General features: G+C 55.0%; 1 protein-coding gene across 1 annotated transcript in view; it reads left to right on the top strand.

Moving 5' to 3' along the window:
• Nucleotides 1–12,463, top strand: part of DNAH10 (dynein axonemal heavy chain 10) — a 98,105-nt gene that overhangs the window by 64,956 nt on the left and 20,686 nt on the right. Inside the window, exons 50-58 of the mRNA XM_054594013.1 lie at nt 426–519; nt 778–945; nt 1,531–1,719; nt 3,595–3,766; nt 4,262–4,465; nt 5,042–5,122; nt 6,561–6,758; nt 7,473–7,634; nt 9,131–9,305. Coding sequence (XP_054449988.1) covers nt 426–519; nt 778–945; nt 1,531–1,719; nt 3,595–3,766; nt 4,262–4,465; nt 5,042–5,122; nt 6,561–6,758; nt 7,473–7,634; nt 9,131–9,305 — 1,443 coding nt within the window. The remainder of the gene's footprint in view (nt 1–425; nt 520–777; nt 946–1,530; nt 1,720–3,594; nt 3,767–4,261; nt 4,466–5,041; nt 5,123–6,560; nt 6,759–7,472; nt 7,635–9,130; nt 9,306–12,463) is intronic.

The raw sequence follows: 12,463 nt of genomic DNA, 5'->3' as shown, positions 1-12,463 counted from the left end.
GGCAGTTTGGGCTCCTGGTGTTTAGGGTGGAGTGAGGGCTCTTTGCCAGGAACCAGCAAAAGTTCCAGATCTGGGGCCGGATGGAGCTGGTCCTTAGGAGGAGCTGCTAGTGGCCCTGGTGCAGACTTTAAGTTCATGTGTTCCAACAAGTAGGAGCAGTGTCGAGCGCTCATTTTACGTTGTGTATGTCATTTGTAGATACGTCCTTTTTCTTCCCTGCCTCAGGATGGGTTGTAGATGGTGACTTAGTGGTCTTGACCTTGCATTTGTTAGCTTCCATTAAACTTCATTAATGCAAGACCGTGGGGAAGGACCATTGACACATTGTCCTCTTCCGCACCCTGGGAATCTCCAGCGAATGAGAGCATTGAGCTCTCTCTTCTCTAGGCGGCGCCCAGGCTGACCTCGCCCCTTCCATCACGCAGGTTCCAGACAGTGGCCCAGATGGTGCGAGTCTGGAGGAACGAGTGTCTGAGGGTCTTCCACGACCGGCTAGTCAATGAAGCAGACAAGCAGCTGGTCAGTCCCGCAAAACCAACTCCGCGAATGTAAACTCTAACTGCAGAGTTCTTTTCTGAGTGAAAAAAAGAGTATTAAAAGCCCAATGTATTTTTAATACAGTAAATAGACATTAAAAATAAAAGCTAGCCCGTAAAGGAGGGTGGATTATTAAGTACCTTGTAGCAACTGGGAAGAAAAAAATTGAACACAAACCAGATGATCGAAGCATATGCTTTTTTCCTGACAAATGCCAACCCATGCCTCTTCTACCGTCAGGTGCAAGACCACATAAGAGACCTGGTTGGGGAGCATTTCCGCGACGATGTGGAGGTGGTGATGAGGGACCCCATCCTGTTCGGAGACTTCCGGATGGCCCTGCACGAGGAAGAAACGCGCATCTATGAAGACATCCAAGATTACGAGGCGGCCAAGGCCCTGTTCCAGGTGTGGCTGGGGCTCGCCCTTCGGGGGGCTGGGCATCGCGGGGTACCCGGGAGGAGGAGCTCGGAGGAGCCCCTGGGCCTCCCTCAGGTTCGGAACGCGGGCTCGTGTCTAACCCCGGGGCTCCAGGTCCCGCGGTGGCATGGGGCAGCAACATGGGGACCCTGGGGCTCACAGGCACCCCCTCATTGAGCCCAAGGAGGGGCCCAGGTTCCGGGGCACAGCCAGGTTTAGGGGCCCCTCACCTGGCTCTGTTAGTCATTGTCACCTCGATTCACGAGTGGAGCCTTGCAGCCATCCAGTCAGCGTTGGCTCGCTGCCGGCTGACCGCAGGCCGCAGCTGGGGGCCTCGGTCCCGAATGCTGGACTTAGGCCCTCAGACCCAGACAGTTTCGTCATTTTAGCTGCTGTGGGCGCTGAGCAGCAGCTCCCCTCCCTCTTCATCCCTCTTGGACAAAAGGGCAGGGTCTTCCCCTAAAAACCCAGGGACTCTCGGAAATTGTTACATTTTTATTTATTTGTTTACTTTAATAGTTTACTTGTTTTTTTCTTGGATTTTCCCCATTACCTGAAATTTTTTAAATTCAGGAAATTCTGGAGGAGTACAACGAGAGCAACACCAGGATGAACCTGGTCCTCTTTGACGATGCCCTGGAGCACCTGACACGCGTGCACCGTGTCATCCGCATGGACCGCGGCCATGCCCTGCTGGTGGGCGTCGGGGGCTCCGGGAAGCAGTCCCTGGCCAGGCTGGCCGCCTTCACAGCTGGCTACGAGGTGGGCCCCGTCCCAGACACAGGTTTGGTGTGCATATTTCTGCAGCTGGCACTTCACGCGGTGTTGGGACGATCCATGACCGAGTGTAACCTGGTGTTCTCACAGGGTGTGGAGCGGGGGTGTGTGGGGGCTCAATGCTACTCTAACTGTTCGTTGGAGCAGCAAGTTCTTGTATTGTTTTTGGAACGGAGGCTGTGCCGAGTGTCGAAGTCAAACACGAGCCCTCAGATGGGGAGGGCCAGGCCCCAAGGGCCCAGCCTCAGGCCTGCAGTTGGCGGGCTGCCGTTTCCGCACACCCAGGGCCAGGCCGCGCTTGGAGTCGCCTTTTAAAAAGCAGCTGTGTGGTGGTACAGTGCACAGGCCCTGCAGCTTGCCCACTGGAAGCGTGCCAGTCCGCGCTCGGTAGGTCCACAGATACGGGCTACCATCACCACAGTCTATTTCAGCACATTCGCATCACCCCACAGAGAAGTCCCATGCCCTTCGCTCTTACCCCTGCCTTCCTGCACCCGCAGCCCTAAGGGACCACTCGCCTACTTCCTGTCTCGATCAACTTCCCTGTTCTGCACCTCTCCTGTAAAATTATGTGAATAATTTTATGTATTGTCTTGTTTTATATTTTATACTTTATATTTTCTTGTTTTATATGCCGTGGCAAACATCTTTGTTCATATATCTTTGCACAGTAATCATTTTTTCCCCGTGGTGATTCTTTTCTTAGAAATTGGAAAATTGGTAAAGGGTATGAGCTTTTAAAAAATTTTTGACATGCGGTGCCAGATTTCACATTCAGAAGTTGGGACCTAAGTTCGTGGTGGAGTCTGCTTTCTTGGGGAGGAAATAAAAAAGGCCTGGGGGTGGAGTGTCAGGGGGAAGGCGAAAGACTTAACTTCATCTGTAACTGTTAGAAATAGGCCTCAAGCAGACGTGACAGCATGTTTCCCGGGTTTACGGGAATGTCATGGGCGCACATCACTCTATGAGTCTTAGGTGCAGGTTCAACTTGCATACACGGTGAGATGACCGCACCAGCGAGGCTAGCGGACGCCCATTACGTCAGGTAGATTCAGTTAAAATATTGGAAAAACCTATATATCTGTTTCATGTGGAATAGGATTTTTAAAGAATTTTTTAAAGATTTTATTTGTTTTTTATAAGAGAGGGAAAGGGAGGGAGAAAGAGAGAGGGAGAAACATCCATGTGGGGGTGACTCTCCCTCATCCCTTACTGGGGAGCTGGCCCACAACCCAGGCCTGAGCCCAGGCTGGGAATCGAACTGGCAGACCTTGGGTTCGCAGACCAGCACTCAGTCCACGGAGCCACACCAGCCAGAGGAGGAGTCTTAAATGGAAGGATTTACAACAGCTTCATGTTCGGTTTTCCCCACATCCTCCCACAGCTAATCTGACTGTGAATGAACTCACACCTGTGGGCACGCGCCTGGCCGGGCTATGCCTCTGTGCGCTGTCCCTCCTCCTTGGGTGCCCTCTGCTCCCGTCCTCGCCGCCTCGTGTCCCACCTGCCTCTCCTCCCTGTAGCTCAGATAACTCATTTAACAACTGAAGGTGCCTTTCCAACCCCCGCCCCCTTCCCACGCTCCCATAAGCCCCTGTGGACACACCTGTGCTCCACCACGCGCAGACTCCCATCGTCTGTCCCGGCTGTTTGGCAAAAAGGACATCGCGGTTTCCTTTGCCCTGCATTTCTCACTCAATAGTCTTTTGTGCAAATGGCCTGGGTCGCCCGGTTCTGCTCTCACCTGTTCCCCTCAGCCGCTGTGCAGCCTGCGGGCCCTACAAACGCGCACACACGGCTTCGTGGAGCAGTCCCCGCCCCGCCCAGTTGTCTCACACGATCCCTCCTCTGTGTCAGCAGGTGTTTGAGATCCTCCTGAGCCGAGGCTACTCTGAGAACAATTTCCGGGAAGACCTAAAGAGCCTTTATCTGAAGCTTGGCATTGAGAACAAAAAGATGATCTTCCTGTTCACAGACGCCCACGTGGCTGAGGAGGGCTTCCTGGAGCTCATCAACAACATGCTGACCTCAGGTACCGGAGGCCGGAGCGCTGGGCGGGGTTGGCTTTCCATGCCCCGCCCTCGACTGTTCCATTTGAGACCGGTACACCCTTTAGGCACTTCCTCCCTATAGAAGAGGCCGTGATTTAGGCTGTCACCGGTGAGTGGAGCTGGCTAGGGGAACAGTGCGGCCGAGTGAGGTAGGCCGTTAACAACCCCGACACATAAATCGTGACAGACAAAGATGTCTTCAGACATTGCCAAGTGTCTTTGAGGGGGCAAAAGGGCCCCCGGTTGCGAACGCCTGCTTTGATGCTCATGATGGCCCTCCCAGGTGAGCAGGGGCCTGTGTCTGTCCCCCTCACAGGCGAAGAGATGGAGACTCAGAGCCGGCGAGCCTGGGGCGTCCAAGCTGGGGCCCCAGGCCCGCTCTTGGGGCTCTTCTTGTGGCGCTGCTTCTGTCTTCTCAGTGCCTGGGGGATGGCAATAACCCGAGACTCAGGAGATGCCGCCTGACTCTGTTCCAGGAATTGTGCCTGCACTTTTCCCAGAAGAGGAGAAGGAGTCAATCCTCAGTCAGATCGGACAAGAAGCGTTGAAGCAAGGGACGGGCCTGGCCAAGGAGTCTGTGTGGCAGTACTTCGTGAACAAGAGCGCAGATAACCTGCACATCGTCCTGGGCATGTCGCCTGTGGGGGACACCCTGAGGACCTGGTGCAGGAACTTCCCAGGTACCCTTAGCCGAGCTCGCACATCCGGGCCCCCTGCAGCAGGGCGTGTGCCTTGGAGGGTGAAGCGCGCCTTGGCGGCTCCCCCAGCTGAGTAAAACACGCCAGGCAGAGGCTCCGACTCTGCCGTGCAGGATGAGCCCGCCCCTCCCAGCTGCCGCAGGCCCTCGCATTGGGCACGGGCGGTGCTGTCCTTGTGGCGTGCGGAAGTGCTCACAGTCCCGAGAGCGAGGGCCACCCCCGCTCTCTCCCGCCTGGGAGGATTGTGCCAGCCTTGCGGGCAGTGCGGCACCCTGGGGGCACTTCCGGTTGTCCAGGGCGGGCTGGCGAGCGTTGTGCTGCTGTCTAGTTGATAGAGGCCGGGGTGCTGCCGGGTACGCTGCCGTGCGCAGGTGGCCCCAGACTGAGGGTCATGTTGCGCAAACGTGGGAGGCGCTGAGGCTGAGAAACCTGCTTCTGACGAGTCTCCCTGGACACAGCCAGCTCAGTCAGCAGTTTGCGGGGCAGCAAAGGTGGGGTCCATGTGGAGCGTCTCAGGCTGCAGAGTGATCATCCGTTCCATTCCCCTCTGTGTTCAAGGTCTCGTGAATAACACTGGCATCGACTGGTTCATGCCCTGGCCGCCCCAGGCCCTGCATGCCGTCGCCAAGTCATTTTTGGGTGAGCGACAACTAATGGGGGGGCCGCGTTGATGGTAGAACAAAGCAGTTTGTTTTCACTCTCCCGGCTCTGAATTCTGGCCCGGTAGATTCCGGCACTGCTAACCTCCGTGACCGTCAATGGTTCTTAGTGTGTTAGTGTGTTTTTGGTTTATACTGTGTTTTAGCTCAAACAGATTTCAGGGAACTTCCAGGATGACTTAGGATAACGGTTGGCTAGGTACCATCCAAAGCAGGAGTTGGCAAGCCATGGCCTGTGGGCCAAATGCAGCCCACTGCTTGTTTTGGTTAATAAAGTTTTATTGGAATACAGACTCACGTGCTAATAAACGTACTATCTATGGCCGCTTTTATGCTACAGCCACAAAGCTGAGTAATTGCAACAGAGACTGTGTGACCCACGAGGCCTAAATATCCGTGTGCTGGCCCCTGGCCCAAAGGGCGCCTAAAGGGCCTTTCAATAAATCACTTATCAGTCAGCACTAAATTTGCTCTAAAGTTTCAAACACCTTACGCTTTGATTTACTTTACTCTTTGAAATAAGAAAGCAAGTTAATTTATCTTTAGGGAAATACGATCTTTAACTCGGGCAGATTTATGACACTGACTGACCTTATAAATAGTGTCACCCTTATAAATACATATTCAATAAGTAATCAGTTCCCCTATACAGGGAGAATGCAATTCTGGGGGGAAGGGGCTAAGAAAGGGGGAGAATTTCCCGTGTTCTCAGAGAAAACTTCAGAGCATGGATCAGTACTGTGGTCCAGAGATGCCACCAGCAAGTGACTGTTGCCTTTTGTTTTCAAAACATTTCTGTATCATTTTTATGATAAAATACATAACACAAAATTTGCCATTTTAATTATTTTCAAGTGCACAATTCAGCGGCCTAAGGTACATTCACAGGGCTGCGCAGCCGCTGCCACCGTCCACGTCCAGAGCTTTGCCCTCTTGTAACACAGACGCTGCGTGTGTTCAGCCCCCTCCCTGTCCCCGTCGCCTCCCCAGCTCCCAGGAGCCAGCCGCTAGCCCCTGCCTGTCTGTGAGTGAGCCCACCCTAGATGTCCCATGTGCACCAGGTTGTGGCGCGGGCCCTCTTGTGCCTGGCTGCTTTTTTTCAGTGTGGCTTTGAGGCTGGCCCAGGTGTGGCCTGTGTCTGGCGTTCCTTCCTCTTTGAGGCCGGATGGCTGTCTGGTGTGTGGAGGGGCCACGTTGTGCTTGTCTTTCATCTGTCGATGGACTCTCGGCCCCTTCCTCTCGCTCTTGCGAAGCGCACCGCTGCGGATGGCGGCGGACAAGAGGCTGCCTGTGTTCCTTTCCCATTTGTTTGGGTGCCTACCCAGGAATGGGATTGTTGGGTCCCGGGGGAATTTGGTGACTTTTTGAGGGGCTGCCCTTTTCTTTTCGAGGCACGTTTCCCATTCCTTCTTCTTTAGGGAGTAACCCGATGATCCCACCAGAAAATATCGAAGACCTGGTGGAACATGTGGTTTCCGTCCACGAATCCGTGGGCGAATTCAGCAAACAGTTTCTGCAGAAGCTGAGGCGCAGCAACTACGTAACTCCTAAGAACTACCTGGATTTTATCAGCACGTACTCAAAATTACTGGATGAGAAAACGCAGTATAACATAGGTGAGGCTCGGGAACGGGTGGGCAGCGGACATTGCTATCGTCTCTGACAGTCTGAAGGCCAGCCTTTCCTTTAAGCAGATGTTCCTTAGTGAGGCCAAGCCCCTCGGGACTGAGGCAAAGCAGAGCACAGTTTAGATTTCGCCTTGGGCGGGGCGGGGGGGGCGGCGTGCTGCATGGCCCTTGTTTTTATTTTTCTGTGTTGGGCTGAGAACTTTCTTAGCTCAAATTTTCATCACATTAGAGGTGTTTTGATTGGGAGCCCTGTGCTCTCTTGGAAAATGCTTTTATTAATTTTTATTCAAAAAATAATGGCCTCTAAGAAAGTTCTAAAAGTAATGTACATGTTGTAGAAAGATTAAAAATATAATCGGAAACACTGAAGGAAATTTTAAAATCGCTTCTAAAATTTTAGCTTAGAGGTGATCTCTATCTAAATTCTGGTTTAAATCCTTTCATACCTTTTTGTTGGAAAATGCTTTTTAAAAATGCTCTGGCTCTTGTGCAAGTGAAGGGCTGTCTTCAGAAAGAAGTTCATTATGGCTGACGCCATCGCGTGCGGCACCGGAGGTGCCACGAGGCGCCTGGCATCTCAGGAGGGGCATTTTTCCCGGTGATCCCACGCGGGGGAGCTGTGGCGTGGCCGCCAGACCGCCCGGCCGGCGAGCCAGCCCAGTGCCCGCCGAGGTGCCGGACGCCGGCGTTCTCCTTCCCCAGCCCAGTGCAAGCGTCTGGAGGGGGGGCTGGACAAGCTGAAGGAGGCCACCATCCAGCTCGACGAGCTGAACCAGAAGCTGGCCGAGCAGAAGATCGTGCTGGCCGAGAAGTCGGCTGCCTGTGAGGCCCTGCTGGACGAGATTGCCTCCAACACAGCCACAGGCGAGTGGGCCACCCCAGGCGGCAGGACAGGGCTCCCTCCCCTGGGGGCGGGGGTGGGGGGGGTGTTGGCGACACTGTTGGACCCTTCGATTGCCATTTTTTCCTGAGTTAGGGTCAGCCCCCCTTAGTGACCTTGGAGACCGGCCATATGCAGGACCCAGGGCTGGTGGCTTAAGGATTCGATGGGAGTGCAGAGGTCGTCCCTTTCCACTGTAGACACTCCATCCGTGTCGGCTTGTTGGCTGCGAAAATTAACCCCCAGAGAATGCCCCATTGGGAGACGCTGGTGAACTCAGTATACGTTTATTGAAAACCTACTGAATTTATTCTGAGGCTGCCATAGCAAAGCACCACAAACTGGGTGGCTGAGAAGAAAACACACACATACTCCCTCAAGCTGCGGAGGCTGGAGGTCTGAAAGGGAGGTGTTGGCAGGGTTGGGCTTCACCGCAAGCTTGGGGGGACTCCTGCCTCATCTCTCCAGCCTCTGGCGCAGCCAGCAGCGCTGGGCGTCCTTCGGCCTGTCGACGCGTCACCCAGCCGCTGCCTCCATCATCATGTGACCTTCCCTCTTCCCTCTGTGTCTCTGTGTCCTCACGCAGCCTTTTTAGAAGTACACAGTCATTGGATTTGGGGCCCACCCTCAATGACCTTATGTTAACTAATTATATCTTCAAAGACACTCTTTCCAAGTAAGGCAAGATCCTGAGGTTCTGGGTGGACTTGAGTTTTGGGGGAACATTCTTCACCCCAGTATACCTCCTGTGAGCTGAGCCTGGTTCTGAGCTTTGGAGTAGGGTTCTGGGCTCACGGTCAGCAGGCCCTGCTACCTGCCAGCTGGGGGGCCTGGGGCAAGCCACCCTGCCCCCCCCCCCCCCGCCCCACTTTCCTCACCTGCAAATGAAGGTAACAATAGTCGCCACCATGGAACGCACCCAGCACAACGGCTGGCTCGATTCGGAGTCACAGCCCTTGGGAGATGCTCACATCCTAGTGAGCGGAGCCGGCGAGCCCATGAGGGGATGACACTGCAGGTCATGATGAGTGTCATGATGCAAACGAACAGAGCGATGAGGTTGGGAGGAGCAGGGGGCAGGCTGCTGAGCGGGGGGTGGCTCTTCGAGCTGGCCTGAACACACATAGGAAAAGGTGACGGAGATGCAGAGATCCCAGTGAGCCAGGAGCGCGGCGGGCAGCCTGGTGTCCTCAGCGAGCACTGGCCCGGCAGGCCCGGGCCGGGGAGGGGTAGCGCGTGGGACGGAGTGGACGCGACACAGGCGCGAAAGTCCCAGTCCAGGCAACAGTCCTGGTTGGAGACCCCTGGGTACCGTAAGGACTCCTGTCCTAGCGGAGGCTTGAGGCCACCACATTGGCCAGAGCGCCTTAGACCCCCTGGGGCCCAGCAAGGACACCGAGGGCCACACACTGCTGGGCCCCACGGTGGTGGTCTGCCCTGTGCTCTCCCAGCAGCCTCACTGACCCCCCTCCCTGCACAGCGGAGGAAAAGAAGAAGCTCGCGGAGGAAAAAGCCATAGAGATTGAGGAGCAGAACAAGATCATCGCCGTGGAGAAGGCCGAGGCCGAGACGGCCCTTGCCGAGGTCATGCCCATCCTGGAGGCTGCCAAGCTGGAGCTGCAGAAGCTGGACAAGTCAGATGTGACTGAGATCAGGTAGCGGTGGCAGCCTCCGGCTGGGCTCATCCCTGGTGCCCCTCCTGAAAGCAGGGACGATAATCGAGCCAGCCGTTGTGCTGGGTGCATTCCATGGTGGGGACTATTGTTACCTTCATTTGCAGGTGAGGAAAGTGGGGTGGGGGGGGCGAGGTGGCTTGCGCCAGGCCCCCCAGCTGGCAGGTAGCAGGGCCTGCTGACCTTGAGCCCAGGCCGACTCCCAGAATGGGCTGCGTGGGAGAGACGGAGCTTTGTAAGGCAGTCCCCTTGGTGGGAGCACACTCAAGGCCCCGCCAGGCCCTGCTGGACACAGCGCGGCAGAGCTGTCCCCATTGAGGGACCAAGGGACTGCGGGAGATACTCTAATCCATCACTAACCAGATGGGCTTGCCCGAGGCGGGGAGAGCGGGCCTTTATTAGCATCCCCGGACGTTTTGCAAGTCACCCGGTAAAACGTCTCCTTTCCCTGCAACCAGAGGCTTGTCTGCTGGGAGGAAGAGGGGTTGGTGCAGGGCAGGTGCACTGTTAACAGGATCCTGCTGGTAAATTCAGCGCCGTGTGTGAAGCCGGGAACCAACAGCATCTTGCCTGTCTGTCCCCTGTCCCTGGCTGCCTGGCCCCAGGCACAGCACCCAGTTGAGGGGCCTCAGCTCCCTCCTCCCCTCACTCCCGTCACACCCTCTCTCAGAAGGGTTCTGTCCTCTGGCCCTGCAGGCGGGTCTCCTGGGAGTGGCTGAGCCTCCCCTGCGTGGTCCTGGTGGAATGGGAGGGGCCGAGCAGCCTTCCTTTTGGAGGCTGTGCCTTTTCTGTGAGCTTGTTGAGGAAACGTGTGAATCTGAACGAATGCTTAGCTGGTCGCCGAGCAGGAGCCTGAGGAACCCCTCACGGGACGTTGGGAGACGCTGCTGCTCTCATGGGAAGGCGTGCGCTCCGAGCTCCGCAGTGCGGTTCCAGCGAAGTGTGGGCACGGACTCCCGAGCTGGCAGTGCGCCATGTGGGCGGAGCGGGCCGGGGCGCCGGGCGGTGGACGCGCGGACCAGGCTGTTCGGTGGGAGGCCCCGCACGCGCGCCGTCGAGGGCAATGCCATCCCTCAGGGGCATGCGTGAACTTTGGACGCTGCTTCCACGTCAGCAGCCTACAGGCATCCCGAGAGCAGAGTCGGAAGGGTTTTTGAAGGGAATTCATTTGGAGAGAGGGGGATGTGAGTCCCCTGAAAACCCAAAGGGGTCAGAGAAGGGGTTTCCACAGATCTGTGTGGAGAGATTGATGTGTGCTCCCTGCTGTCGGACAGTGTGCCTGCGTCACCCTGGGACAGCTGAGACAGGTGCCTGGATCACCCTGAGAAAGCGAAGGTGGCCTGTGGCCCACAAGGAATAATTTTTTTAAATGTAATTATTGAAACAGGTAATATGTTCATGCATGGCTTTGCTTCTTCCTGGCTGTGTGACCTTTGCAAGCCTCCGAACGTCTCTGTGCTTCAGCTTCCTTGTTTGTAAAATGTGGGTGACGGTGACCGTGCCATGACACAGGGTCGCTCTGAGGGCCAGGGCTCTCTGAGCCGGGGCGTGTGCGCAGCCAGCGCCATGAAGGCTTAGCCGGGCTCGTAGTCCAGCGTCGGAACGGTGGGCTGCAGCCGCCCTCCCGCCTGCCCGTTGTTCCTCTCCCCGACTCCGCGGGTAGCTTGCAGCGTGTCTCTCACCTGCCCAGAGAGTTCTAGTGCGCGTTCGAGGTGACCCGCTAGACCGGCGTCTCTTTAGTGCCCGGCTTTGGGTTCCAGGGGTTTACAGGACAAGGGGCACCTGCGTGATTTTTCTTATTAACGGTACACAGTCCATGTTTTTCTGCATCTTAACTTTGCCACCCAGCAATACGCTGTGGAGCTCTTTTACATGTTGGCATACGGTGACCTTCCCTAGCGTCTCCAGATCGCCCGCCACACCCCATGGGGGGCCGTGCCATCATTCCCCCCATTTGTTTAACCTGTCCGCGTTTACGCTTCTTTAGCTTGATTCCAGTCCTTTGCCTTTGCGGTGTGGCGAAGAGTAGCCCTGATCACACTGCACACCTGGGCAAGGTCCTGGCGGGATACCTGCCCAGAAGTAGAATCACTGGGTCCACAGGTGTGTGCAGCTGCGGCATCTGCAGCCGCAGTCTCACCTCACTCCCTCCGTGGAGCGGGGGATGCGGGGGCCTCCTGTATCCTCCCGCAGGGCCGGGGGCCGGGGGGTGGGGGTGGGTGGTGGGTGGGGGGTGTGTGTGTGTGTGTGTGTCCCCGACTGCTTTTCCCTGGCCTCACCAACAGAGGGCGTGACTAGACGTCTGGATTTTTACATGTTTTGTAGATGAAAACGGTATTTATATGGTTGTAATGTGCATCTCCTTCCTGGTGAACGAGGCCGGTCTCCTTTCATATGTGAAAGGTTCCGTGTGTGTTTCCTCTCTTGTAAGCTGCTCATGGGGCTTTGCCTGGTCATCTGTGGGGTTGTTGCTGTTGCTTTTTTTTTATCCATTTCCAGGAGGTTTTTCTATAACAAGATCAGCTTTGTATCCATAATGTAAGTTGAGAATATTTTTCCAGTTTGTCATTGGCCATTTGACTTTATGAAGTTTGTGTGCCTGTTTGTGTTTGCTGTGTATATGATTTTTATTTTTATGTGACAGATTTTTGCGATATTTTGTAGCTTTTGCATTATGTCATCCTTAAAAGGTCTTAAAACTACAACATTGTAAAATAATTTCTCCATGATTTCTTCTTATATATTTATAATTCTTTACATTTAAATGTTTGATCTCAGGATTTTTCCTGGGGTTCCAGGTGAGTTTGGACAGTTTTGTGTTTTCGAGATGACTACAATCGGGCTTTCTTTTAGGTCATTTGGATGTTAAGAGTGATGAGTCAGCACTTATAGCTCAACAATTTTATAATCCTTTCATTCTCTGAATAGCACTTCCTCGTTATAATGCTCAGTCCCCTTTGCAGAAATCCTTAAATGTTAAGGCAGGAAGACTAGGAGTAATGAAGATCAGCAGTGAATGTTTCCCTGTTGTGTGAAAGGCTCTCTTTGTCTCTGGCTTTCGACTTCACTTTCTTCATTTCACTCACTCAGTGGCCACTGGGTGCCCACCTCCCGCCACCCAGCTCTGGCCCGGGGACGCG

Source organism: Pteronotus mesoamericanus, unplaced genomic scaffold (assembly GCF_021234165.1).
Source record: "Pteronotus mesoamericanus isolate MK-2021 breed Mesoamerican mustached bat unplaced genomic scaffold, CSHL_Meso_final scaffold_507, whole genome shotgun sequence".
Classification (NCBI taxonomy): Eukaryota; Metazoa; Chordata; class Mammalia; order Chiroptera; family Mormoopidae; genus Pteronotus; species Pteronotus mesoamericanus.
This window is presented reverse-complemented; position numbering and strand designations above follow the sequence as displayed.